General features: G+C 41.6%; 2 protein-coding genes and 1 long non-coding RNA gene across 8 annotated transcripts in view; 1 reads left to right on the forward strand and 2 right to left on the reverse strand.

Moving 5' to 3' along the window:
• agfg2 (ArfGAP with FG repeats 2) overlaps positions 1-4,921 on the reverse strand; it is an 18,265-nt gene extending 13,344 nt beyond the window's left edge. For 2 of the 4 annotated variants that reach the window (XM_028606124.1, XM_028606123.1), the window contains exon 1: positions 4,795-4,921. In XM_028606124.1, coding sequence (XP_028461925.1) covers positions 4,795-4,814 — 20 coding nt within the window. In that variant the 5' untranslated portion in view covers positions 4,815-4,921. Of the gene's footprint in view, positions 1-140; positions 885-4,794 lie in introns of those variants that run through there. The other 2 variants (XM_028606122.1, XM_028606121.1) reach the window with 1 other exon arrangement.
• Positions 3,543-27,872, forward strand: acap1 (ArfGAP with coiled-coil, ankyrin repeat and PH domains 1). 3 transcript variants are annotated; one of them, XM_028606119.1, is made up of 23 exons: positions 3,543-3,618; positions 3,987-4,429; positions 6,984-7,041; positions 9,994-10,113; positions 11,167-11,220; positions 11,409-11,467; positions 11,951-12,134; positions 15,138-15,182; positions 15,306-15,401; positions 17,234-17,308; positions 17,457-17,569; positions 17,800-17,851; positions 17,959-18,059; positions 18,231-18,342; positions 18,576-18,778; positions 18,859-18,928; positions 19,101-19,195; positions 22,268-22,458; positions 22,797-22,841; positions 22,957-23,132; positions 23,633-23,742; positions 25,492-25,602; positions 25,690-26,881. In XM_028606119.1, the coding sequence occupies exons 2-23, from the start codon at positions 4,377-4,379 to the stop codon at positions 25,880-25,882; spliced, it is 2,316 nt and encodes a 771-aa protein (XP_028461920.1). In that variant the 5' UTR covers positions 3,543-3,618; positions 3,987-4,376; the 3' UTR covers positions 25,883-26,881. The 3 variants fall into 3 exon arrangements, with proteins under 3 accessions (XP_028461920.1, XP_028461921.1, XP_028461919.1); XM_028606120.1 differs by lacking the exon at positions 3,543-3,618 and adding an exon at positions 27,361-27,872 and having other exon boundaries at positions 3,812-4,429; positions 25,690-25,751; XM_028606118.1 differs by lacking the exon at positions 3,543-3,618 and having other exon boundaries at positions 3,812-4,429.
• On the reverse strand, positions 5,007-8,821 carry LOC114573905 (uncharacterized). The gene is made up of 4 exons (XR_003694986.1): positions 8,743-8,821; positions 7,211-7,261; positions 6,167-6,299; positions 5,007-5,662 (listed from the first exon to the last, which is right to left on the reverse strand). It is a non-coding gene; the product is annotated as an uncharacterized LOC114573905 (long non-coding RNA).
• Positions 27,873-27,885: the final 13 nt, after the last annotated feature.

Consider the following 27,885-nt stretch of genomic DNA (forward strand, 5'->3'; position numbering starts at 1 on the left):
TATATATATATATATATATATATATATATATATATATATATATATATATATATATATATATATATATATATATATATACACATATATCTATATGCAGTAGCCTAAATGAGCCCAGGAAGCGCGGGAGGTTTTTCACTCACAGCATTCCAGAGCACGACGTGCAGACGAAGCTGCCCACCGTGATGTCGGTGTATGTCACCCCGGGCTGGTTGCACTCGAAGCAGTGTTTGTTTACTCCAGACTGGGCCAGCTCCCGGACCTTGCGGGCGCAGATCTCCTGGTTGTCCCGGTGCTTACGGTTCGACATTTTATTCCCCCGGTGCCTAACTGACAGACTCGATGTAAAGCCGGTAACCCTCCGCTGTCCTCCTCCTGAATCGCCTCCGTTTTACTACATGAGGAGCACTTCACGCACGCATTATGGAAACGCTTTTATGCGGCTTCACCCCAACGCAAGGATACACAGAAGAGGGGAACGTCAAGTCAGACAGAAAGAGCCGCACATACACCGGAAATACTGCAGATTGTTTTTCAAAATAAAAGACCCATACAACTGGTGACGGCTTTTAGTTAACGGTCCATTTTACTTTTAGGTTGCCTATTGCTTTAAAAGATGTGTTGTCCAATATTACCACTGGTTATCTTATCCAACTGTTAGTAGGTCAAAGTATTTCCCAGTATATCTGTGTATTCTGTGAATCACATATTTTCAGATTACAGATACACACACACACACAAAAAAAGAAAGATGACATTGTATGGAATATATTCAAAATATTGAAGATTGAAAATTCATTTTTAACCTTGCACACAAAACAGTGTCACCAAAAGATCCACTTAGCAGCTGTTTTGGAGCTTTTCATTGCATCCCTTACACAGCAGATGGAGTTTGCACTGCAGTCCTCATGTAGATGAAGAGGTTCAAATTTACATTTTGTTTTTATCCACGTTTGGTTTCAAATTTAAGATTGAATTCTCATCTGTTGAGGACGATTGTGTTATGATGTTATGATTGAAAGCCTCACAGCACGTTCTAGTGGATGATCTTGTGAATCTTATATTATTGAATATGCCTGTTTATGACCAGAACAGGCTGCTTTATACCAAAGCTGGATTACGAACAAGCCCCAGACCTTCAGGGGCCCTGAAGGTCTCAGGTTGTCTGTGTAGCTAATACTTTGTGGTCATTTAATTAATTGTCTCTTTTGTTTGGTAATATGCACCGAGAAGCACAATAAATGGCTCCTGTATTTATTTATTACCTAATAATGATGTAGAGTGATCCTGTGTTCAAATCTAGTTTGTCTTTTGGGCATTTCTTATGCCTGTATTTACTTTCTGACAGTGAAGAGATGACTGGAAATGAGGTGAATAACATGCAACAAAGGTCCTTGGCTGGTGGATGTTTGGTCAGTGGTTTATAGTCAGTGCCTTAACCCCTAAATCGCCAGTGTATTCCCAAAATCTAGCTCTAATACTTTTATAATCAATCTGATATTACAGTGTGCTTACATGGTACATATTCTGTATCACATTTGTGTTTGATCAAAGGGATAATAGGGGCCAATAATTCACTTTTGCCTTGGGCCCTTGAGCAGGTGTGTGATGCAGTTGATTTTTGTTTTCTTCATTTACTGTGCTTTCATGGCCATGGATGATGACCGTAGCCCTTACTTAGCTGTAAAAGGTCACTTTTGGGAGGAGGAAGGGTAGCATACGTTAAAAAGAATTCTCCAATTAGCCTACAGTTTCGTTTTCATACCTAGTGTTTTCAAAACCTTTATTTTGAAAAATCTATGCCACCAGAAATTCTGTATGGTGTGACACTTGGACAGACGCGTAGGGGATCTCTTGTCAAAGACAAACAGGAACCTGTCGAGTAGCCAAGTTTTGCATCGTCGACAACCGTTTTATTACTCCTTCGGAACCGAGTGTCTGTCAGGAGTGTCCGAATCTATTGCTTTCTCTGTGCGCTATTTACGCACACGCCCCCGTTTTTTGGCGCAGCGCTGCGCTCCTGCCGCTCCAGCGCGCTCTGGAAAAGGGACAGATTATTTCCAGGGAGCTCAAAAAAAGGAAACAAAGCAAAGACATAGTAAAGCATGTTTGATGAATACATCGGTACATTTAAAGTTCATAAAAAAAGCTAATTAAGATTCTTCGTTGTACATCACATGCAGACCTGTATTACTTGGCCATATATTCCCACGGGACTTTGGTGAATGGCATCATTTTAAAAACAGGTTATTGTAAATCCCTCTGAGCTGCGAGACATTCCCGGACTATTACATTAATTTCGGTGAAGCAATTTAGCAACACAACAGACCTGACTACGCCCTTTCTGTGAAGTTATGTCTGGGATTTACACTCATTGGCACACAGACAAACAGAAGTACGGTGGTCAGTGAAGGCATCATGGTACTGTGATCCCCAGAGATAGACTCATAGACTCCGAGAAAAAAAGACCATCTGCGACATGAACTAAAGTGAAGGAGGAAAATGATCAAAACAGTCACATTGTTTTGAGCTGCAGTGACTGTTACCGACCAGCAGAGGGTGCCACACACACCATGAGCTAGATAGATAGATAGATAGATATAGATAGATAGATAGATAGATAGATAGATAGATAGATAGATAGATAGATAGGGGTGTGCGAACAAATTGATTCATATTCGAATCGCGATTCAAGCTCTACCGATTCAAAATCGATTCATAGAATTCCAAATATCGAAAAAAGTATTGTATGTCTACTGCAATCACATGGGAAAAGTAACTACGAATCTTGAGCCTAAAAATCGATATTGAATCGAATCGTGACATTTTCTGAATCGTGCACCCCTAATAAATAGATGGATAGATAAATAGATAGAAAGATAGATAGATAAATTTGAATTACGCAGATAGATCGACAGATAAATATATATTTGAATTATGTGGATAGATAGATGAGATAGAGAGATAAATATAGATAGATGTGAATTATGCAGATACTTTAGATAGATAGATAGATAGATAGATAGATAGATAGATATAGATTTGAATATGCAGATAGATTGATCAATCGTTTGATTGTTTGGAATTATGCTTGTGCGTCACACAGACGTAATGAGCACACAGACACTGTAATTGCACTTCCCTGCCAGGCTTTATGGTGTCTGACCAGAGGCGTCGGACTGGGGGGAAAAAGGGGACTGAGTAGCCAGGGCCCTCATGTAGGAGGGCCCAAAAAGATGCTAGAATGAAAAGCTGTGGATACGGGCAGGGGCCCATAGAGAATGCCTTTCAGAATTGTTTACTACGCCCCTGTGTCTGACTAGTGACTACACAGTTTGTGATGACGATGACAAAGTGCAGTTTGCTTACTTAAAGTTGCCCAACACGTTGTGATGGGTTCATTGTCAGAGGGTGGCTTTTATAGGCAGCACTCTTCACACCTCAACAAAAAAAAAAAAGTTGCCTGACAAGAATACACACCCACTCTCTGCATATGAAGAGTACAGTTCACTGAAACCGAAAAGCTGAATACACAAACAGCACAAGGAGAAACAAAATGAGGGGGGAGGAATATTCCACATGGCCTACAGCATGGTATCAAATATCAGATTAAGATCATAGGTAGGCTAATTCAACTCTATACTGTCATGTGACTCACCAAGTGGATTTAGTCTAAAACTCATTAGTCTAACTTGTCATTTTCCCACTTCAAAACCACAAATTGCCATGAGTAAGAAACCCGGAAATAGTGAGAATGGGGGGTTGGACCTGGTGTGTGTGTGTGGGTGTGTGTGTGTGTGTGTGTGTGTGTGTATAGAGAGAGAGAGAGAGAGAGAGAGACTCCAGTCGGCTCTCTCTTGGGAAGTAACATCCAATCTACCGGCTACTACCACCTGATTAAATCATATTCTTTCGGACTATCGATCCGTATTGCTCAGTAAAGGATACTTTCTTAACGAACATCTTTTTTTTTCTTTTTTTTTTTGCAGCATCCTCTCCTCCGGCACGAGGACGAACTGGCCTTTTATGTGCCAGATTAAAATGGTAACGATAACGCAGCTAACGTCTCCCTGCGCTCATTCATAACTTGTGACAAGTCGTCTTGTGGCTCGGATGTGCGACACAGAGGAGGGCAGGTCAGGCACGCGGACGCGGTGTCCCTTCAAGAGAGAGAAAAGCTGAACAGGCTCGAGCTGCGGGCGGAATACAAATTCTACTTGTGAAAGAAGGGAGAGAAAAAAAACCGTCCGACAAGAAGAATGAGACAAGCTGCCGGCGTGGAGCCTTAAAAGCCGAAGAAGATTTTAGTGTTCTTTGTCGGAAGAGGATTCCAAGAACCCCAGAGTGTTTGTGTGTGACCCGCGACTATAAACGGAGGGATGACCGTCAAGCTGGACTTTGAGGAGTGTTTGAAAGACTCCCCGCGCTTCAGGTAAGAGTTTCACCTGTGTGCTTCTAGTGCTAATAGTGATGTAGGCTAGGCAGCGACAAGGAGGATTCATTAATTTGGGCTAGAAGAGGTGGATAAACCTCATTATACTGATAGAAAAGCACCATACATTGCCATTATATTCCCTTTTTGAAGGTCTATTGCGACAGCCTCATTTTAGTTGCTTTTCAGACACCAAAAAGTACTTTGAATGTTTGTTAATGGGTCAATTTGAACTGCTGGTGCTAACAATCAGCAGTCCCTCTGGGTCTGAGGTCCAGCCATGTCCTGTCACTGCAAGTGCTGGTGAATGGGGGGGGGGTCAATAAAAGCAACGAGACGCTGCCTGCAGGCCTGAAAACACTGACCTGATGTTGCTGCTCTGCATGCTGCATTTTGACGTGTCATTCAAAACACAGGAAGCTATATTAGCCCTGTTATCAGGAGGGATGCTAGGATCAGACCTATAGGGGGGCTCAGCCCCTAATGAGAATGTGACACGGACACAGTGCCTTGCAAAAGTGTTAACCCCCTCCCCCCTCCCAACTAAATAAAAAAATAAAACTTTCCTAGACTGGGTTACAGGCGCATTGTATTGGCAACAGCGACACAGGATATTAAAGCTGTAATTGTTTGCCCTCTGTCGCTAACAGACAAGTTCCCAATCTCTCACTTGAAGCACTTTTTTTTAAATAATAATAATTTTAGGGGATGAACTTGAGCGCCCCCTAAAAAGGGTCTAAACTCGCCACTGTCTGTTATTGTCACTCAACATCTTTCATTAGAGACATATCAATAAGGGTATCAAGTTCCACTGATGGTTGGGTACGGCACACTTAACTTGTGATTCTGCCCTTTTGAGCTACTTCTAAGCTCTCTTTAAGCCTCTAAAAGTTCCTAGCTATGCCGTCTGCATGTCAGCTAGAGTCTAATCAATCTTCTCTCAACACAGAGTCAGCATCTGGTGTAATCACAAGGGAAGTGTTGCTGAATTGGTTTTGCAAGCGGCTCAAGAGAAAGTTTGGCATAGCTTGGGTGTGCCCTGATCGTTGTTGGCATCCTGCCTGAGTCACAGCGGCTGGTGTCGTCTCTTCCAGCTGATTTGGCACATTTCAATCCAGAGTCTCGGGCCCTTTCCTTCTCCCTCTCTCTGTTGCTCGCCTTGAGTTTATGAGGCTTGCACGGTGGTGGAAAGTCTGAGTTGTGCCAGCTGCAGTGGTGAGGTCTTGTGTCAGGCTGAGACAGCAGAGGAAAGGGAAGAAAAAGATCTCACATATAAACACAGTCAATCAAACAGATAAGCAGAGAATGTGAGGGGGGAAAAGTAGGCCTACTGACAGCTCGGGACAGTCACTCAAATGTGCTGCCTCCTGTTGTTAGGTAACAGTGAGGTGGGAGGGCAACAGGAAGTGAGGCGAGATGTGTTGAGGTGATCAACAGGAGAGACAGGAAGTGTGTTTTCTGTGGGGGCAACCACGGCGGAAACTCAGTTTTAGTTTGGTCTTAATTTGCTTTCTTAATCTACGTGTATCAAAGAAATGGAAAAGATGTGCCTCTTTAATAAAGGATACGTCCTCCCCAGTGGCCTCCTGCTTTTTTTTTATCCCCTCATCTCCTTTCTCTCTCTCTCTTGCTCTCTCTTTCCTTAGCTGATTTTTCATTTGGTCGTGTTTCAAGAGGACATGACCTCAGACTTTGTTTCAAACATCCCCCGCACTAACAAACACAGAAAACACAAACAGTTACTGTTGAGTGTCCAGGCCCTCCTCTCTTCTCTCTCCACTCAGTCTCGTCTCTTTTTTTTCTTCCTCTGTCTTTCTCTGTCTGTCTCTCTGTACTGTTGGTGGAAGGCAGCGGAAACCACATGGTTAAGCTGTTGGTATGAGAAGAGACGAGAGCACGGCAGAACGAGATACTGACTGTTAATGCCAAAAACCCACAAACTAGCCATGCACAGGACATCTGAGGCACTTTTGTGCACGTGTGAGAGAGATGTTTGAGAAGGCCAGCTCTTGTACTCAACAATGTAAGGGAAATAATCCATTACTGAGCAACAAGCATACTGGATATTTGATTTTTACAGTGTGAATACTTGCAAGAGAGCCAATTCTGCTGGCCTACACAACATTTCCACGATCTAAGCTCCGTTCAAACCCACAGAAATTGTATTGTGAAATAATGCTTAAGTCCTTAGGTTTATAAAAATACTAATAGTGGCATGCTACATTACAGTGAAGTGAGTATAAGAAGATGCACAGGAAATATTCCATTTTATGTAACAATGCAGTCATGCTGTAGCTTCATTGAAGCATTAAAACAACAAAATACAGTTGTTTTTGTATTTGAAGGATCGAGGGGAAATCGGGGTCAAACGACTAAAACAAATAAATAATCCCAATTTCTGTTGATTCATCAATTTATAATTTTAGCACTACCTTAAACAAACAAACAGGAATGCCAGCCCACTGGGGTTCATGTGTTACTGTGAGTAAATGTATAGTGACCTTTGACCCTCAGCTCTTGTGAGTGACTTTGTGTAATTGTGTGTCTGTTTCAGAGCTGAAATCGAAGTGGTACAAAACGATGTGTGTGAACTTGAGACCCGATTAGAAAAGGTGAGACACATGATGCACCTACACACACTTTTCATAATGTCATAATGAGTCAAACATTCAAAAATGTTCCCCCCACAACATACACACAGACGCACACACACAGGTATCAGTTGCTGTGAAGAGGCAGTGAAGTGAGAGGTGGGTGGCGGTAGTTGAGGTATTTTTTCACCTGACAGTGAGCAGGAAGTAGCTGCAGGTGCTGCTTCCCCATCGTATTGTCCTACAACAGAGAGAACTACAGTTTGTTCTGCTTCGAAACGATAATATATTCCCCATTACGTGTTTGTGCTACTACAGTTTACAGTTGTTTACAGTTTCAGATCCATTCATCTGATAGAGAGGGTTTCTGTTCCTTGATCAAAAAACAAAATAGCATGGACATATACTATTCCTAGATACAACTGAACTCCCTGCAGTGCATCATACAGTGAGTGATTTATGTGTGGCAGCAGGGAGATGGACTACAGTAACTGGGGTTCCAACAGCTTTTATCTGCCCTGTGCAAGTGGGCTTGAGCCGAAATAACTGAGGCCTTACCAGCCCCAGTGTTGCTGCTCTGTAGCTGAACCCTGACCTCCCTCAAAAAAAGACCTTTTCAGATATAAATTAATTGAATTACGTTTCATAAATTTTTGTTGTGAGATTAAATTAACAAAGTTAGTCAGTTAGTTAGTTAGTTAGTCCTGTTTATTTTCCTGTTCTGTCACCATGCTACATGGTGTCATGCTGTTACATGTCTGATCTGCAGACACATAAAAAGATCGGCTTAATGCCAGAAATTAAATTGTATTACGACCGAGGGGCGTGTCACTCCCCACCTACTGGTTTTAAAAAATAAATTACCGAAATTCCAACCGTCCACTACATTTAAACCATGGTGGAAGAAGTGGTCGGTAAAGGTATTATCACAATGCAAAGTATAAGCCCTACATTTAAAAATGGTTTATCTGCAAAATGCGCTTGAAGTATCAAAAGATAAACTACTGTATTATTACAGTTATATTTATAAGCTGACCATATGTTTTGTATGTAAAATCTTAATTTGCAAAGTAATAGTAACTATAGAAGTATAAAATAGCATAAAAAGTAAATACGCCAATAAAGTACATGTATCTCAACTACTTTCCTGCTGTGACATGTCAAAATATCTTTTGAAAGACCTATTGGCCCACAGTGGCTAATCAGATTATCAGTATCAGTGTAAATGTTGGATAAGATTAAAGAAACACTAGTATATTAAAAGCTCATTTACATTCACACACTGTGCTGTGAATAACAAGGTCATCAAACTCAATGTAGTAATAAAAACTATAAAGGTGTAAGTTGCCCATCACTATAGGTGCAGCAAAGCTAACTGAAGGGAGATGTCAAGAGGAGCCTATGTAACTTTTGCTAAAGAGCGACCTCTGTGGCCACAAGTGGCAATTACAAGATAATGGTAAACGTTCAAACGTGGCGTTAACAGTAGCAGAAGAAAATGGTCATAAAGTTTAGCAAAAGTCTCAGAAATGTCAGTTACACAGTAAACATCTCTCTGGAGTTTGCTAACATTAGCGACTACTGCTCATACCAGAGTAAGTTAGGCTGAAGCTACCAAACCCTTGTAGCCTATGTATTGAATCGAGTTAAGTGTTGTTAATACAACTTGTGTTTTGCAATAGAAAGGATGAGTTAATTCCTCTTTTAAAAGTGCATAGTCACCTTAAGCGCAATCGGTGTCACGCTAACACGGTCCTGAAAGCGATGTTTCTTTTCCTAGGATGGCAAAGGCATGACCCGCCCTACCCTGCCTCTGATTAGCTTACCCCTAGCTAATGTCACTCATCTTGCCTAAACTTAACCAATCCAACCAACGAAGGCAAGGCAAGTACTTGCCAATCAGAAGCAGAGTAGGGCGTGTCATGCCTGCGAAGAGGTCTAATTAGGCACAATAAACACCTGTGTGGGTGGACCTTATATACTGTCTATGGGGTGGACCATGGCTGTTAACGTTATGGCCTTAACTCTTTCTAGGCTCCAGTGTAAGTAGTACCTTTTTAAATTGGCTTAGGTTTAACATACTTTTGGGGTATTTATTTTTATTTACGGTTATAATTTCAGTTCATTGTCTTGGCTTACAGTCCACAATGTTACTGTATGGTACAAAGACCCAAACGGAGTTAAAAGAAGAGTGAATGTTACAGGAATCTTACATTAACTTCAAACCAATGCTAATAGAAGTATTTTATTAGTAGGATAACCCCTTGAGATGAATCATCTCATTTTCGAGGGTGTCCTTAAAACAATTAAACAGTAAATACAAAATACAAAACACAAAATACATTCACACATACACACAGCACTCCCAAGCCTGACTGCTCCAACTCCAACTGATCCCATACACACACAAGTCAAAACACAGTAAATTTGCATACATCCCAAATTAGTGTTAATTATATGTTAGCCATAACTACCAGGCATACCGTATGTCGATGTTGTGTTTACAGCTGGTTCCACTTATGAGTGGCAGATAATTTTAAATGTATACTATGTACAATTACTGTCATTATTTGTAAATCTGTAAAATATATTGACTCAGTACGTGTCTTTGTTTCAACTTAAAATAAACTTAAATATTGGTATACAGATTTATCAAATATAGATTTTTAAAACCCTGCTTTTAAAATAAAAATCCAGCCTGTAAGTCCACAAACGGTCTGGCTCTAATGCAGTTTAATGAACTCCAGACATTATTTAACAGAAGCTGGAGGTTATATCCAGCATGCACAGTGATTACCCTCTACACGAATAACCTCTAACTCTTGCTGTTTCATTGCTTTAATGCGTAGACTCCTGGAATAACTCATTATGTTTAATTATTCATACTGATTATGACCGACAGTCACCTTAAGTGTCTCTTGTTTAAGTACACAGGATACATTAACTGTGGTGTTGCATGTTTGTGTCATCCAGCTCGTGAAACAATGCCAGGCCATGCTGGAGGCAGGCCGAGTCTACTGCCAGACCAGCAAGAGCTTCGTCAACGGCCTCCGGGATCTGGGACAGCACTGCTCCGGGGACAAGACGATGGAGGTAAAAGCATCACAGAGACATACCACTCATGTTCTGTCTCATACCATTTTCCCTCTCAGATTATGTCACATTTACTCAAAGAAAGTGGTGGTTTATAAGTTTTTATGAGTTTTTCTTTTTTTTCTTTTATAAAGGACAACACACATAAATTAACATTTCTGTAAATGTGCCAGTGTTAGCCAGCCGGCTAATTTTCAACTGTAGTCCTTTTGGCCAGATGATTTTAGACCAGAGCAACAGGAAACCGCAAGACATTAGTACAGGCTAAACTTTACAAACAGAAGTCAACAAGACACCATACAGACAGCTAGAGCAACAAATTAGCTTTCTCAATAAGCCATGCAGAGCTACAGGAAGCAGCAAGACATTAGCACAGTTACACATCAACAGTATCCACATTCAGTACAGGAAGCCATGCAAGCGTCAAAACACAGCCAAGCAACACAGACCCGAGCCATCTCCTTCCACCGCTCATCAACAGCAATTAACAAGCAGCAATAAAAGGATGAAATAGGCTACATCACTCACAAGGGTGGTGTTAATACAGCACTAAAGGTTGCAGTACAGGTTAATAAGATGGTAAAATAGTTAAAATACAAGTTAATCTTTCATACATACGGAATGCAGAGCGGGCTATATTTGACACCGGGCAAGATCTCAAACATCAAACATGTTATCAGCAGGTCAGCAGTGATAACAACAATAGTATAAAATTACCAGGAGATTAAAAATGTTCACAAGTCTGACTTTCTGAGAGCCAGGCCTTGAGACTTTGTGTGGAGTTATGGTAGGTGGTGCAGTTTCTTGTTTCATTTGGTAGAGTGTTCCACCTACTAGAGGCTCTAACTGGATGGTAGTAGTTTTATTTAAATCATTCATCTGTCTGAATACTTTTGGCACACTTGCATTACTTTGTCCTCTCCACACAACATAACTTTCAATGAAACAAAATCTGCACTCTGACTACGAAACACAAATAGTTGTTTTAGATAAGAAACACGACAGAGCTGCTGAGATTTGCCGAGAGTCTAAATTATGATGTCTTTCCTGCAGGAGTGTTTGGACAAATTTTCCAAAAAGCTGTCTATCGTCTTGGAGGCACAGGGGGTGAGTCTATCGGTCTGTTTGGCTGTGTGTCTCGGGGCCTTTGACTTTCGAATTTTGCACCACCGTCTCTATTGCAGTCATGGCGCTTATCAGACGCAGTATGGCTGCAGCACACTGTTGAACACATTTGACAGTCATCTGTGCTCACTGTGATAGATTTTTGTCTCTATCCCCTTTTCCCTTTTTAGGAAGTGATTGAAACCACACAGAAGACAGTCAAGACAAAGCTGCAAAACTTTGTCAAAGAGTGAGTGAGCTGCTTTTTTTCCATCCAGTCTTGTAGATGCACTCAGCCACCTTCTTCCGGCTGAGTCACTCCCACTACATGTCTGACAACCACGAGCACATGCGTTAAAAAAGGATTATTAGAGGATTATGATCCTTCATTAGGCTTCTCCTCATACTCTGTCTTGCAGTCTGCTCTTATTAGTGAGAATGACCCATTGCATTAGATGAGAGAGGATCACTCATAGCATGTGATAATAGTGATGAGCTGGATTTTTAGCCAGTGACATATTTTAAATTTGGTTTAGCCCTCTGTGCTCACATCTTCCAGTATCACCATTTAAACTCTATTACGCAAAAACCCCAAATGATGTGTTGGATCCCCAAGACAACAGCTGTATAGTCTGTTGTTTCTTCAACAGCCTAATGTCACAAACGTATTTGTCAAATAAAAGGTTAAGTACTCAAAGAACCTTTCTTCTTTCCTTCCCTCCCCGTCTCCCAGGGATGTGCGTCGGTTCAAGGACGTGCGCAGGGGGTTTGAGCGTGGCAGTGAGTGCCTGGAGGGGGCGCTGGTGAGGAACGCTCAGGCCCCACGGGGGAAACAACACGAAGTGGAGGAGGCAAGCAATGCTCTGCTAAACGCACGCAAGACCTTTCGGTCTGAGGCCCTGGATTACGTCCTGGAGGTGAGAAAGAATGCTGCTTTTCACTTTGTGTTGGGCGACAGGAATAAAAGAGTGCGCTTTAGACACTTACTGTCACACTGTATCTTACCAGGAACTGCACTTTATTTAGCTCTACTGTATATACAGTGGGGGAAATAAGTATTTGACCCCTTGCTGATTTTGCAGGTTTGCCCACTTACAAAGAATGCAAAAATCTACAATTTTAATCATATGTACATTCTAACAGTGAAAGACAGAATCCCAAAGAAAATTCTAGAAAATCACATCATATGAATTTATTAAAATTGATAACCATCTGATGAGGAAAAACAAGTATTTGACCCCCTGGACAAACAGCAAGTATTCTGGCTCCTACAAGCCAGTTAGTCTTTCTTTAAGACACAGCCCCAATCCGAACCAATTATCTACATCAAATACACCTGCCTCACCTCATTACCTGTATAAAAGACACCTGTCAACACCCAAACAACCAGCATCCAACATCACCACCATGGGCAAGACCAAAGAGCTTTCTACGGACATCAGGGACAAGATTGTTGATCTGCACAAGGCTGGGATGGGCTACAAGAGAATCGGAAAGCAACTTGGAGAGAAAAGATCAACTGTCGGTGCAGTTATCAGGAAATGGAAGAAGCACCACACCACCACCAACCTCCCTCGGTCTGGGCCTCCACACAAGATCTTGCCTCGTGGGGTGTCCCTGATCATGCGAACAGTGAGGAATCATCCCAAAACCACAAGGGGAACTGATGAATCAACTGAAGGCAGCTGGGACCACAGTTACAAAAAGAAACGGGTAATACACTACGCCGTCATGGATTGAAATCCTGCAGCGCACGCAAGGTCCCCCTGCTCAAGAAGAAACATGTACAGGCCCGCATGAAGTTCGCCATTCACCACCTGGACGACTCAGAAGAGGCCTGGAAGAAGGTGATGTGGTCAGATGAGACCAAAATAGAACTTTTGGCCTCAACTCAACTCGTCGTGTTTGGAGGGCAAAGAACACCGAGTACAACCCAAAGAACACCATCCCCACCGTCAAGCATGGTGGTGGCAACATCATGCTTTGGGGGTGCTTTTCAGCCAAGGGGACGGGACAACTCCATCGTATTGAGGGGAGGATGGACGGGGGCCATGTATCGTGGAATTCTGGACCGACATCTCCTTCCCTCAGTGAGAGAGCTGAAGATGGGTCGAGGATGGGTGTTTCAGCACGACAACGACCCTAACCCTAAGCACACCGCCAAAGCAACAAAAGAGTGGCTGAAGAAGAAGCACATCAAGGTTCTGGAGTGGCCTAGCCAGTCTCCAGACCTGAATCCGATTGAAAATCTTTGGAGGGAGCTTAAAATTCGAGTTGCCAGGCGACCACCTCGGAACCTGAATGATTTGGAGGCTGTCTGCAGGGAGGAGTGGGCCGACATCCCTGCCGAAATGTGCACAAACCTTGTCACCAACTATAAAAACCGTTTGACATCTGTGCTGGCCAATAATGGCTTTTCTACAAAATATTAACATGCTGTTTGTCCAGGGGGTCAAATACTTGTTTTTCCTCATCAGATGGTTATCAATTTTAATAAATTCATATGATGTGATTTTCTGGAATTTTCTTTGGGATTCTGTCTTTCACTGTTAGAATGTACATATGATTAAAATTGTAGATTTTTGCATTCTTTGTAAGTGGGCAAACCTGCAAAATCAGCAAGGGGTCAAATACTTATTTCCCCCACTGTATTTGGCATAAGTCTTAATCTTATATTTCACTTATCTGTACTTTTATTTTTTGGCTTGATCTGCTGTTGTTTTCATTTGTATATTTTATTTTATTCAATTTGCTTCTTTTATATTTTCTGAATATTTTATTGATTGACTGTTGATTGCTGTCATCAGTGCATGCCTGTGTGACCTGTGTGTTAATGCCTGCATGCACTGCACTTCCAATCCTCCTTTTAATTAAATGTGTTTAAGAGCAATTTACTAAACAACTGAACAAGCAGAACATAAACTTGAATATGAGAGCTAATCTCAGTTTTATCTCCAGTGTCAGGCTGTACTGGACTCTCCCAGTGATTTATTTAAATGTTAAAGGTGCTCTAAGCGATGACACGCGTTTTTTAGGCTACAACATGTTTTGTCATAAACAGCAAACATCTCCTCACTATCCGCGAGCTGCCTGTCCCCTGAAAAAAAACCGCGGTCTGTGTAGACAGCCCATGCTCCACAAACTCCAACAAAAACAAACTGCGCCAACCTGCGCCACCAAACATAACAAACGATGTTCCAGCCAATAACCGACAAGAAGGATTTGGGGGTGGGGGTTGGGGGGTTAGTGCGCGGAAGGAAGGAGACAGGATGAGGAGGAGGGAGGTGCGAGCTAGCCTCCGTTTTGTTTAAAAATACCTCGAACGTCAACAAGAAGTGACGTCCCCCAACGTTGCTTAGAGCACCTTTTTAATATACATTTTTTTTAACCAGTTTTCTTGATTTGGAGTTTGATTTACTCAAGCAATACATTTTTTCTTTATCAAATTGTCAGAAATAACTGGTAAATGCATAGACTTCTGTCAAATAAAGTAACACAACCTTATTGCCTTTACTGTACACAGACCGATCGTGCTTCCTGCCGTGCGTAGTCCCCCCACCCCCCCCACCAAAGGCCTATTCTGAGCCAGGAAAAACCCTGCTTGTGTGTGTATACTGTAAAAACAGGTTTATACAGGGTCCACTTCAACTTTAACTACATTATGTGAGAAAACAAATGTCCTAATCTGCCAAAACAGTCACACGCTGTAAGTGCATTCAGGTACCAAAACCAGCCTGGATAGGACACACAACAGCCTGTCTAATTATAGTTGTGCTTTTCCTGTTTTGAATGATAACAGGTTTGCCTCTGTGCTTCTCTCCAGACTTGTGGTTGTGGCTCCCAGAAGTTTAACTGGCCGATGAGTCTTTGGTCATGGAAACATGAACACTGTCTCAAACCGCTGCTTCATTTTGTTTCAGATTAATGTCATTGAGGCCAAGAAGAAGACAGACATTCTGATGGCAGTGAGTTCACGTTGACCTATTTTAAGTTGCTTTTGTTGCTTTTGTAAATCCACAGTGTCTACATCTTTAAAAACACACGTATGTAAGAGGTTTTGTAAATACTTTGACATGTGTTCCTGTCAGATGTTGTCACTGATGGAGGCCCAGGCTCAGCTCTTCCAAAATGGCCACCAGTCTTTCTCAGAACTGGAGGAATATCGACAGAAACTGAATGAAGAGGTAATTGCTTGCAAACGCCTGATTGATTACATTTCCTTTGTTGCAGTTGCATCTTGTAGCAATCATGTGAGGTGCTGACATGGCTTTCGATGACAGAACTAGCTCTGTATGAATATTAACTAAATAAATAACAGCTGGGCAGGAAGAGGAGTCTTGTGTGGAGTGCTTAGTAAGAATCTAAGAAAAGGAAAAATTGGCAGTGTGTTGTTGAGCAGAGTTTAGTGAATATAGCAGCCTAAAGGTGTTGCAAGCAGGGCTTTCGCCCAGGAGGTGATTGGCTTAGCTTAGCAAAAAGCCTAGAAGCAGGGGGGGGAACAGCCAACCTAGCCCACTTTAAAGTTTAAAAACATATCTATTATTCATTCTTACACTTTAGAAGTGCTGGTAGGGCTTTTAAATAATTCTCGTCCATGCCGACCTAAAAGTTTAGGTTAAAAGTTCAGTTTTGACTTTTAGAACCGCAGTGGGTGAAACAATGTCACCACAAGACCCCTTTAGAAGCTGTTCTGGAGCTTATATTGAACATATAATATTCTTCATAGCCTGTGGAGGTTTGATTACTGGAGAGCAATGTTTTAATGAGCAAGTCTCTGTATTGTTTGTCTTCTGCTCAGCATTATACAAGGATGCAGAGGTAATCTAATGCACATTTCTGGGACTGGAAGGTAGAAAAAGCAGAGTTTTGCTACACAAATAATTTTTTTTTCTCTTAATTTTGCCTTTTTATCAAGAAATGAAAATATAAAAAAGTATTCAAATGAAACCATTGGAGAACGTGCCAGTTAAAGAGAAGATGACCACACAGTGATATTTACAATGCAGGTTTCAAACATTCAAAAAGACTTTGCAAATATTTGTGATGAAATATAATAATGACTTGCATCAGATGAGTTTTTGGCATCTTTCTAAGGAGCTGATGAGTCACATAATGACATCACTGTTTCATCGTGACAGGAAAAAGTGAGCAACAACAGGAAATATTTTGTGTGTGTGTCTGTGTGTGTCTGTCTGTGTCTGTCTGTGTCTGTCTGTCTGTGTCTGTCTGTGTCTGTCTGTGTCTGTCTGTGTGTGTCTGTGTGTGTCTGTGTGTGTCTGTGTGTGTCTGTGTGTGTCTGATCTTTGTCCAAAACTGGAAAAACGTTTTTGCTTCGTCAACCTTGGACATTAGCAGTATTATTGTTGAGTGTTTTTGCGAAATGAAAAGAATTTCAAACCGGAAATAAATTTGACAGCGTTCACTGGCCAAACAAAGCTCTTCCTATTTCAACAGGAAATGATACGAATAAGCAGATTAGAGCGAGAGAGACACACAGGAATAAAACACTGAAAGGACTCCACCAGTGTTGTTGTTTTTTCAATTTGACACAGGATGTAGGAAGAGGTTCAACACTTCCTAATTCCTATTTCCTGAAGAGCAAAGACTGCAGGATTGATAACCTACCGTGAACTTGTTAATGTCTTTCCGTTTCCATCTTTCTCAACATCAGGCAAAGATGTTGGGAGAGGTAAGGAAAAAGGGGAAAGTTGTCCTTGAAGACAGTGAATAGACAGAGAAAAACACAACTAAATAGGCATGAATAGGAAATAGAGAAACACATGTACATAAATCAGAGTCCATGCAATTACATTTTCACAGATTTTTACTGCAGTTCACTTGCAGAGTAAAACTGCAAATCAGTAAATGTATCAGAAAATGTAATGGCTTATACATACAAGTTTAAAAAAAAAAACTCTTGATGGGGAGTTATTATGAGTGGAATAATATACATCATTTAAAAATCAATATTTGTGTCTGTAGAATGACTTCTCTGGATCTATTTCTGTTTTAATAGCACACTCAGTTTGTCCTAAACTCTGCCCGGGAGAAGAGGGACATGGAGCAAAGACACGCTGCAATTAAGAAAAAGGTAATTCATTTACAAAAACACTTTAACATATATAAATCTATTAGAAATTAATTTTTGAAATCACAATAAAAAAAAAAACCTATAGGAATAGGCCCTTAACAGTAATTTCATTTACATGAAGTGATTTGTTTTTCTTAAATATTTCCAGGACGTGTCCTATGATGACTCCATCATGGATTTCAACGCTGATGCAGCCAACGGAATCGCCATGGAGGGGTACCTTTATAAGAGAGCCAGCAATGCTTTCAAGACCTGGAGCAGGTACAAATTCACCCAGGAAATGTCTCACACGGAGCAGCTGCACTGTCTTTGTCCGTTTTCTTCCTCCATAACGTCTCACTAAAAGGACTCAAATGTCCACTGTGTTGGAGGATAGTTCCTGAACTGTGCGCGGTGTGTCCACTGCGTGTCTCTTGTTTCTTTGCTGGTTCAACATTGATCCTGAAGGCTTCTTGACATTATGACCTTTTCATATTCTCTTTCCTATCCAGGCGTTGGTTCTCGATTCAAAAAAATCAGCTGGTGTATCAGAAGAAATTTAAGGTATATTTTAGATGTCTTCAGTGTCACTATTTTTGAACGTGCTTTTAAAAATAAAAATAACGTGCACAGTGTGACCTGCATGTCTTTCCGCTCTGCGTCTCTCCCAGGACCAGCCCACGGTCGTGGTGGAGGACTTGCGTCTTTGCACAGTCAAGCCCAGCAGTGAAAACGAGAGACGATTCTGCTTTGAAGTGGTCTCCCCGTCAAAGTGAGTGTGGGCGAAAATGTTTGTGCATTCATGCATACGTGTATTTAAGCAATGGCGATGACTTTTCATCAGTGGTAAGTGTGTGGATTAGGGTGTCCTGCAAAAGAGCGAAGGGGGGGAGGGGGGCGGAATTTGTCTACATATCTCATTTACGTGTGTGTGCGCGCGTAGGTGTTGTTTGTTACAGGCAGACTCGGAAAGGCAGCAGCAGGCGTGGATAAGTGCCGTCCAAAACAGCATCGCTTCAGCCTTTCAGGAGCACAGAGAGGACCCACACAGCCCAGTGAGAACACACACACACACACACACACACACACACACACACACACACACACACACACACACACACACACACACACACAATACACCATCCTCTATGTGCATTTTTCAGTTGGAGTTTAATCTGAGGGGATACAGAGGAAGTTATTATGTGCCTTTGTGCCTCTCCTCGTGTGTTTGTGTGTGTGTGCGTGCGTGTGTGCGTGCATGCGTGTGTGTGTGTGTGTGTGTTATCAGAGACAGCGCCTCAGCTCGGTGTCGGCGAGCAGTTTGGGAGGAGGGGGAGGAGTGGATCAGGAGAACAAGGGCTGCAAGGCGCTGGAGGAGGTCCAAGCGATCCCAGGGAACAAGCAGTGCTGCGACTGCGGGGAGCCCGGTCCTGATTGGGCCTCCATCAACCTGGGCATCACGCTTTGCATCACATGCTCAGGAATACACAGGTACGTACACACACACACACACGCACACGCACACACACTTGGCTTGAAACCTTAGCTGTAATGGTTTCCTCCTCCAACAGGAGCCTGGGAGTCCATTTCTCCAAAGTACGCTCGCTCACTCTCGACTCCTGGGAGCCGGAGCTCATTAAGGTAATTTAACTTTTTAACTGCAGCAGCTGCACAACCTCATTATTGCATTTTCTGTGTTAACAAGAAGTTCCACTGAATTATTATGCAATGAGTTATGTAATCTTTCACTTTAACTAACCTCACCAAAAAGAGCAACAAACTCCTAAAATATAAATTTCTTTGCTTTCTTCAGTTGATGTGTGAATTAGGAAACACAGTAATCAACAGGATCTACGAGGCCCGGATTGATGAGATCACCATCAAGAAGCCCCACCCCTCTAGTCCCAGGTACAAACTAACCAACGCACAGACATCTGAAGGGAAGGGGACGTTTCACTGATTTTACACATGCAGCTCCGTTTACTCGTCATAGAAAGTACTACTCAGTCTGTGAAAATGGTTGTGTAATGTCTTAAGTGGCTTTGGAGGACAATGACCCTGGTGATGTTATCGGGGCTATCTTGGCTTTGGCTTTTGATTTCATATTTTCAGCAAAAAGTCTACTTTAGAAACTAGGCCATAGTGTTAGAAAGATGTGGACATTTAAAAGGAAAAGAGGGTCTAACAAAAAGATGCTTTTGGTTGCATTATGGGAAATGTAGGACACGTAATTTCCAGAGCATGACCCATAATAGAGAATAAAAGTAAGGATATCTCAGCCTCCGCTGCGTCGTCTATGAACGGTCTTATTTTAATGTGTCTCACATAAGTCTCCTAACTTTGTGGAAGTGCATTACCAAATTGTTGTAAGTCATGAGGAACAACCCTGATTTATATATAAATTAAAGACGGAACGAAAAAAGATATATTTATAGATTTATTTTCGATAACCAGATATTCCCAAAAATACCGTTTTTAAATGAAGATGTGACCCACATTTTAATATCATCTCACAATGCTGATTGCAAGGGTTTCAATCTCAACTTTTGGTGGCCAAATACAACCTCCGTACTAGACATCTTGGTTTATTGAAATAATGTTGGCAGTAGGTCGTCATTCTTTGCTGAAAAGGATTTTGTTTAGAGTTTGTGAAAGCAGTGCACATTTTGTGATCACACTGCCGAAATAGCGGTTGACTTACTAGGTATTAGTAGTAGGTCTTCGATCTTAGAGTCTGCCATAGATGGTGAACCACACATGTGGAACGTGTGTCTGTCTGTCTGTCTGTCTGTCTGTCTGTCTACTGTACGTTAATGGGAAATGAATTATGCCACACCACATTTCAGCATATGCTGGAAAATCTAGCTGAAGGAAAACCCAATCTGCTAAAAAGAAAATCAATTCTGATTCTGAAAAAGCTACTTTATGTGTTTATTTTATTGAATTATGTATTAATGTGTTAATTCATTTAACATTCAACTGATTTTACTCTTTTGCCTGTTTGCAATTAAGACTTGCTTGCTCCTCCATAAAGAGACGACAGTACACACCTGTACTACAGACTTGTCGGACTTACTGTATTTCCTGATGATAAAGATTTTCCGGTGTCATTTATCAAGCTGCTGTTCTGACGTGACGGTTAGTGAAGCTGCAAAAACCCTCCGAGATCAGCAGAAGTAAAGAGAAACGCACTCTTCATCTCCTCCTGCTGTCACATTCGTGGCATAACATAACGGTTTAATTCTGCCTTTAAATTCTATTTGTACATTGTTGGAGTGTGAGTGGATTTGCTCCAGCTCTCCACAACTCTGAAAAGGCTTACTGTATATATACGGAGTATGTGTGTTGAGTGGTTTTGGTGGCTGAGCTTTGAAAATGTACCACGTGCAAAGATCTTTGGTTTACGGATGATTCTATCAGCGGCCTATGTCTCTCTTTAGAATTTTACTTCCTCTTCTCTGTTGTGTCGCAGCAGGCAGGAAGTTTAACAGGTACATGATACACATGATACACACAGTGTCCTCCGGAAACTTGCTGTGAGTCTGCATGCTTTCTGCAGCATGAGCTTTCAGTCTTGTCTCGTCTGGGGCTTACATTGGTTGTTTATTCTTTTACCTCCTTTTGGAACATTACTTTTTTTGTGGTGCTGTCAAACGATTAAAGTATTAAATCGCGATTAAGCGCATTAATGTCATAGTTAACTCACAATTAATTGCACATTTTTATCTATTCTAAATGTCCCTTAATTTCTTTTTGTCCCATTATTTTTATTATTTTTTTCTCATTAATGCTCTTATCAACATAGAAAAGTGGATCGGCTTGCTTTGTGCTTTTGACGCCTGGCTTTGACGAGGAGGCGGAGAATTGGCATCAGCTGTGTCATGTGTGCTTGGCAATCGAGTGGTATTTCAGACTGGACGTGCTGCGATGATAGCTCAGTTCACAACAAAAAAACGCACAGATCACTTTGGTCTTGTCAATGGAACCATTTGGCAACTTTTTAAAAGTAAACTTTCCATTCAGAATCTTATTGGCATCTATTTCGGCGTCTCGCGTCAAAACGTAACGTTAGCCTACTACTCTTTGGCCGGCTCGCAAGCCCAAACAAGTGTGTGTGGCGTGCCTGCTGTTTTGTTTCTGGTCTAACTAGATCCGGTGTGGTGTTCTAGTTTTTCTAACGTTACTAGTTTTTGCAACAGCATGTGAAAAAAACTACAAAGTTTGCTAGGCCAAAAAAAAGATTATGCCGTTAAAATGGGTTTGCGTTAATAACGTGTTTAACTGACAGCGCAGTTTTTTTTGCGCAGTGACCTATTGACAATTCTAATGCCTTTAGAGCTGTGGTTCCCAAAGTGGGGGCCGGGGTTTGACGGGGTTTCAGGGGTCCAAGGGGAATTATTTTTTGTTACTATAATTCCATCCATAAGTAACACAATGCATGTATGACTATTTAGGTCATGGGTTTCATACACTTTCTGTAATAAAACCTCCAAAATCAAAAATTGTATCAGATGGGAGACCCTGGGACAAAATTTTACCAAATAGGGGTCCGTGGTCAGTGTATGGCTCCTTGATGTGAACAAGTTTGGGAACCACTGCCTAAGAGGACACGGCTGATAAACAACATTTAATTGTTAAGTGGTAGACAGCCTGCATTTGTGCTGTAATTAAATAGTAAAGAAATTAAGCATTTTAAGTCCTAAATAGAGCTCTTTTTAACTGAATTAATGACTTCATTAAAAGACACTGAGCACATTGGGGACATGTCTTCTCTTAACAGCTGCACAAGCAAGTTGTGGAGTCAAACTGAGAACAAATAAATTCAGAAACCTACTGATTTAAAACCGGCCCTGCATGTCCGCTTTCTTAGTTTTGTTTTGTGTGAGAAAAGATTTAATGACAAAAATGTTAATTCCCTTCATCTCGTTTTTTTTTTTTTTTTTTTTTTTTTTTTTCTAATCTATCATTTCTGTCCCTCAGAGGAGACAAAGAGTCGTGGATCCGATCAAAGTACGTTGAAAAGAAGTTCATTCAAAAGCTGCCCGTCACCGGCAACACCCTGCTGAGGCGATCCAGCGCCAAAAGGAACCGGGCGGCCACGCAGGACCGGACCGTACAGCGGCCGCCGCTCAAACCCAAACCGAACCGAGCCACTCTGCCTCGGGTCACAGGTAAACGCAGAGAACCAAGAATCAGGACTGATGGATGGAAACCAGCGGGTTGCTTGCTTGTTGTCTAGTTTATCACTCTTCAAACTCCTGCTGATGTCACCAAAACAGAAACACACCCACACACTCACACATTCCCCAAAGCTGGTGATCCAGCCAAAGTTGATAATCCTTAGGGCCTAGTCTGCGGTATTATATGTGTCTGTGCTGTTGTTGCAGTCAGCAAGATAAACCAGTAATCATGTCTCTCTCTCTCTCTCTCTCTCTCTCTCTCTCTCTCTCTCTCTCTCTCTCTCTCTCTCTCTCTCTCTCTCTCTCTCTCTCTCTCTCTCGTTCCTCAGGGCTGAGCCCCAGTGACCTCGTCCAAAAGAACAATACACACAAAGGTGAGATAAAACATGCACACACACTCGCTGACCTGACAACTGTCAGACTAGAACATTTTTTTAAACTGTGTCAAAACTTTGACAAAAAGAAAAGTTAACGCTTTGCTCCCCTCAGACGTGGAAGAGGATGAAGAGGATCTGAGCGGCCTTCACCCCGGCGCGCTGCTGTACCGCTCAGCGGCCCTGCAGAACTTCCCTGTCATGGCCGACGCTTTGGCCCACGGGGCCGACGTCAGCTGGGTCAACGTGGCCAAGGAATCCAGCACGCCGCTGATACAGGCCGTCTCAGCGGTGAGGGATGCATTCAATTCTATGTTAATATTGACGGTGCCCAGAAGATGAATCGAGAGGGTTTTGATGACCTCCTGACCTCTCCTTTAGCACCAGCATCAGCATACTGTTTGTTTGCCCCTCCAACACTTTGCAGCCTTTAGGGCTCACTGGTGAGGCTTTTAGTGTTACCTGTTTGGACAAGGTGATAGTAGGAAGAGGTGCATGTAGGTTGTGTGTTTGTTCAAGGTGCAGTAAAGGATGCTGTGCAAAGATTGTTGATATTTGAATTCAACTGTCAAACAAAAGCAACCCCTCTTCAGAGGCTCCGCCCCCCAGATTCACAGACGGATAACTACCGGCAAGACGGCACATTCACATGCTGTAAATAATAGAGAGCTAGGTGACCGTGAGGAGATAATCGCTGCATTTGACAAAAAAGTGTATTGGATTAACAATGCTTACTATGCCTTTTTAATAATAAATGAATGGCAGCTCACGCGTTCCTGTTTCCTCACCAGAATGCCCTGGCAGCCTGTGAGTTCCTGCTGCAGAACGGCGCTAACGTTAACCAGGCAGACAGCAACGGGAGAGGGCCGCTTCACCACGCCACCATCCTGGGTCACACCGGGTAGAACACACACGCACACACGCACACACACACACACACACACATACGAACAGTCCCATTTCATAGAAAAACCGCCCACACAGTGATGGTGTACAAAAGTTGACACAATGTTTAAAAAATGTGACAAAAACTTGATATTTTGGTCAAAGGGCCACCTTCAGTACAACCTACAGTTAATTCTAGAGACGTGAATAGGCCATCAGACATACAACAATGATGATCCGATATGCAACAATTCAGTAAAAAACAAAGACACACATACAAACAAAATTAGACACTGACACAGGTGGTATTTCTCTGGCAGAAATGCAAATGCAGAAAAATAAACGGACTACTTTATATGCACACACGCACAGAAAATCTTTTTAAGCCTTCAGACACAGCACACAGAACCATTAACAAAGCTTAGTCCATTCACCCTGTTTGCTCAAATGAAATTCCTTTTTGTGTTAAGTGGGAAATCTCAGCACAAAGGAAGTGATGAATTAAAATAAAATACAATAGAGTCTCGTAAAGAGGATTTAAGACTTTTGACAGCTCGACCTTAGTTTTTTTTTTTTTTTTTTTATCTTGAGGCATCGCAGATTAGAGGTGTTGAAATTAATCAAATAATCGATGCATCGAATCGTGGACATGGACGATTCTGCATCGATAATCGGCCGGCTCATAATCAATTATTTCTGTTTACAATTTAATGTAGGCCTAACAAAATTTCTGTTTACATATTCTGTTATGTTTTGCACATTCAGGAAGTGCCATGTGCTCAGTGCTGTAGTTTTATGTATCCAATTTATTTAGTATTAGAGCACTGTGGAATGTTTTGCTTTTGAAGCTTGAAAAGCTATGAATTAAATATCCTATATGGCTTTAATAGAAAAATGTATTTGACGCATCGTGATGCATCGAGATATCGAATTGAATCGCTGACATGATAATCATCATCAAATCGGGAGATCAGTGAAGATTCACACTTCTATCGCAGATCTTTGTGAAGTTGACATGATGTATAGGTATTGATGTCAAATGTTTCATTTCGAAGCAGCGCAAAGTTGCCCATCGTAGCTTTACAGCAACGTTTCTACTGCCAAATGAACGTGATTGTTTATTTGGCAAACTGAGAGAGAGAAAATGCAGATAACATGGACCTGTATCTGCACTATTTATCAGAAAGTCAGAATTTGTCTCTAATCTCCTCTGGCCAGGGTCAGATTGCAGACTTCTGTTTGGAGCATGACATTTTATAATTCAAAAGTAGGTTTTATTTTTACAGTACATTCAAGAACAAGGATTACAAGAAAACAAGAGTATTTTTGACCAAATAGTTCCAAGAATTGATAAGCTACAATAACTTTAATTCAAGAACAAAACTAGGAACTAAAAGTCCCCTTTGTGCACTTACTGCGTTTCCTCTTCACATGAAGAACTGTAAAGATGAGGCAAATTAGTCCAAAGACGAATAAAAAAATGATGGGGATCTTTGAGATGCAATCGCCCCACATACGGCGAAACATCACATTATCGTGTTGTTCTTCCTATTTAATGTTTGAATTGAAAGGATACAAAAAAGACATACAGAGGTGAACAAGTTAAGTATACTGTACCTGATTTCCTGAAATGGTTCCTCTGCCTCTAGAAAAGTTCCTGGCTACAGTAGGCACGGGTTACCTGGCTGCCAGGTGGTCAGCTTTTTGTTTCTAAGACTTGCATACACACGATTAACACACGTTATTCATCTGTTTGCTTTCCCAGGTTGGTTTGTCTCTTCTTGAAGCGAGGCGCAGACTACAACGCCAGAGACAACAACCAAAAAGACCCCATAACTATTGCCGTGGACAATGCCAACGCTGACATCGTCACTTTGTGAGTATTTGAGACGTGTGTGTATTTGTGTGATGATGTAAATCAGTTAACAACAACAGTTTTTCTAACTGATCTGCTCCTCTTCAGGCTGCGGATCGCCAAAATGAACAAGGAGATGCGGGAGATGGACGGAGCGTTTGGCCAATCAGGTCACTCGGGGGGGCAGGGATCTGGAGGTTTATTGGCTGGGATAGGAGGTGGGCGCGCCCACAGCAGGAAGAGCCTCCAGTCTATAAAGAACCACATAAGTGGCTGGGCTCTGGGGGGGCAAAATGATTAGTGGGGATAGAAATCAGCCCAGGACAAGAGACAGGCTGTGAGACTGGAATGAGCTTGTTTTTGGTTAAGTAGCAAGTTGTTAAGTATCAGAAATTACTGGTTTTGCAATATCATGTGGTGTTTATCTGCAGCGTCTGCAGAGAAAGTGTCCGAAAATTGCCATAAATAAGAAAGCATAAAATCCGATTCTTGTAAACCAAGAACGAGCCAGAACACAGGGTACGACAGTCTCAAGGACATAAGTGAGACAGAACACATTTATTATATCAGTGAAGACAGGAAAATGCCTTGTAAAACAAAGAAGGGACATTGTGAGAAAGTAACAGTAGTCCACATTGCACTTTGAATTACAAACGCACATCCTCCTGCACTTTGAAGCCCACAAAATCTCTGAATACCGTGTCAATAGAGAGCGCTGCATGTGAGTGTTTCCAATGTTGTACATCTGAGGTTTAAGAAAATGTATATACACTAGACCTAAATCAGGCCTATTCTTTCTGATATTGTATATTGGGGATATTTTATATACAGGATGTACAGTGTTCTGGCTTTATAAGAGAGGTTTTTTTTATTGTGCATCTCCATGTATACTGGACTTTTTCAGTCCAGTTATGTAAGCTAAAGTCAATGCCGGGTTTGGTTCTCAAGGACAGTTTTATCCTGCTATTCTGTGAATAGTTTGATATCTGTTATATATTTTGTATTTATCAGAATTCCATGAGCTCTGTGCTGCAGCTCTTGAGCTTAAGGGTTTTGTTTGCATTTTTTCATTTGGCTCCTTTTCAAGCTGCAAAGTCCATTCTTTCATGACTGTCCTTTAGTGGCTATCAAAGCTTTTTGTTAAGTTTCTTGTGTCAGCCGTATTCCATCACGGTTTCCCTCATAAAGGAATGGAAACGTGATGCTTTTGTCTGCTCGAAACGACTGCTGGTCAGTGTTTGACGTGCTGTGCTTTATCACTGTGTGTGTCTTTGTTGTGTGCACTCATGTGCCTTTGCCTTCTGCCCGCTGAGATGTCCAGCTGGTCTCAACTGCTTGTGCAGTGTGCCACCTACTGCACACTAAGAGGTAATGTGCATGCCCTGATGTGTGTTTTATTTGTTCAGTTGCATGCTTCTTGCTTTAGGGCTACAACTCCTGATGTGTTCAGGAAATAGTTGGTGGAGTTAACATTCATTAAAACTCCTAATAAATGTGTCCTATCCAATACGATGCAGCTTTTGATGAAATGTGTTGTGCCTCATTTGAAGAAAGCCAAGAATTTAAACCCAGAAGAGATGGCATTAATTAAGAAATGGATTCTTAGACTTAACAGCTTTAAATATATATATATATATATATATATATATATATATATATATATATATATATATATATATATATATATATATATATATATATATATATATATATATATATAAAATTAACTAAAAAACATCAAGCTTTTAGGCTCATGTCTTCTTCTCTGGTCTTTTCTAGGTGATGAAACCTACCAGGACATCTTCAGAGACTTTTCACACATGGCCTCAAACAACCCCGAGAAGCTCAAACGCCGCAGTGCAGACCCCAAATCTTAACCAGCTGTTGCCTCCTCTTCACACAGCTGTACGATGGTACATTTCACACTTGCATACTTTCAAACACATATATAGAACGTGCACAGACGTGCAGACACATTTTCCTTGGCTACCGGCCACATGTTCATAGCTCAGCTGGTGTTGACTTCAGAGGGCATGAACGCTCCGAACAGTGAATTCATTGTGCAAACACTTCAGACCAGAACAATTGTGCCAAGTGAGAACACTGGAGCAGCTTTTTGAGACCAGCAGGAGGTGTCTTTATGCGTAGCAGAGGGTAACACCTTCATTCTGCCAAGATTTCTTAATTAAATCTGGTAAATCACGGGTTTTTTTTTTTTTTAACTAAAAGGGCAGCGTTTTTATGTTCTTCTGTTATTTCTATTGAATTGTTGGTTACACTTGAAGGTATTTACATAAGAGTGAC

This window comes from Perca flavescens, chromosome 19 (genome assembly GCF_004354835.1).
Source record: "Perca flavescens isolate YP-PL-M2 chromosome 19, PFLA_1.0, whole genome shotgun sequence".
Classification (NCBI taxonomy): Eukaryota; Metazoa; Chordata; class Actinopteri; order Perciformes; family Percidae; genus Perca; species Perca flavescens.

What these genes read in the sequence shown, in the direction of transcription:
- acap1 (XM_028606119.1), top strand. Translation starts at nt 4,377, where the DNA reads ATGACCGTCAAGCTGGACTTTGAGGAGTGTTTGAAAGACTCCCCGCGC. An exon ending in GACAGAAACTGAATGAAGAG is followed by an intron (nt 15,402 to 17,233) that starts GTAATTGCTTGC and finishes CTGTTTTAATAG; the next exon opens with CACACTCAGTTTGTCCTAAA. An exon ending in AAAGAACAATACACACAAAG is followed by an intron (nt 22,842 to 22,956) that starts GTGAGATAAAAC and finishes TGCTCCCCTCAG; the next exon opens with ACGTGGAAGAGGATGAAGAG.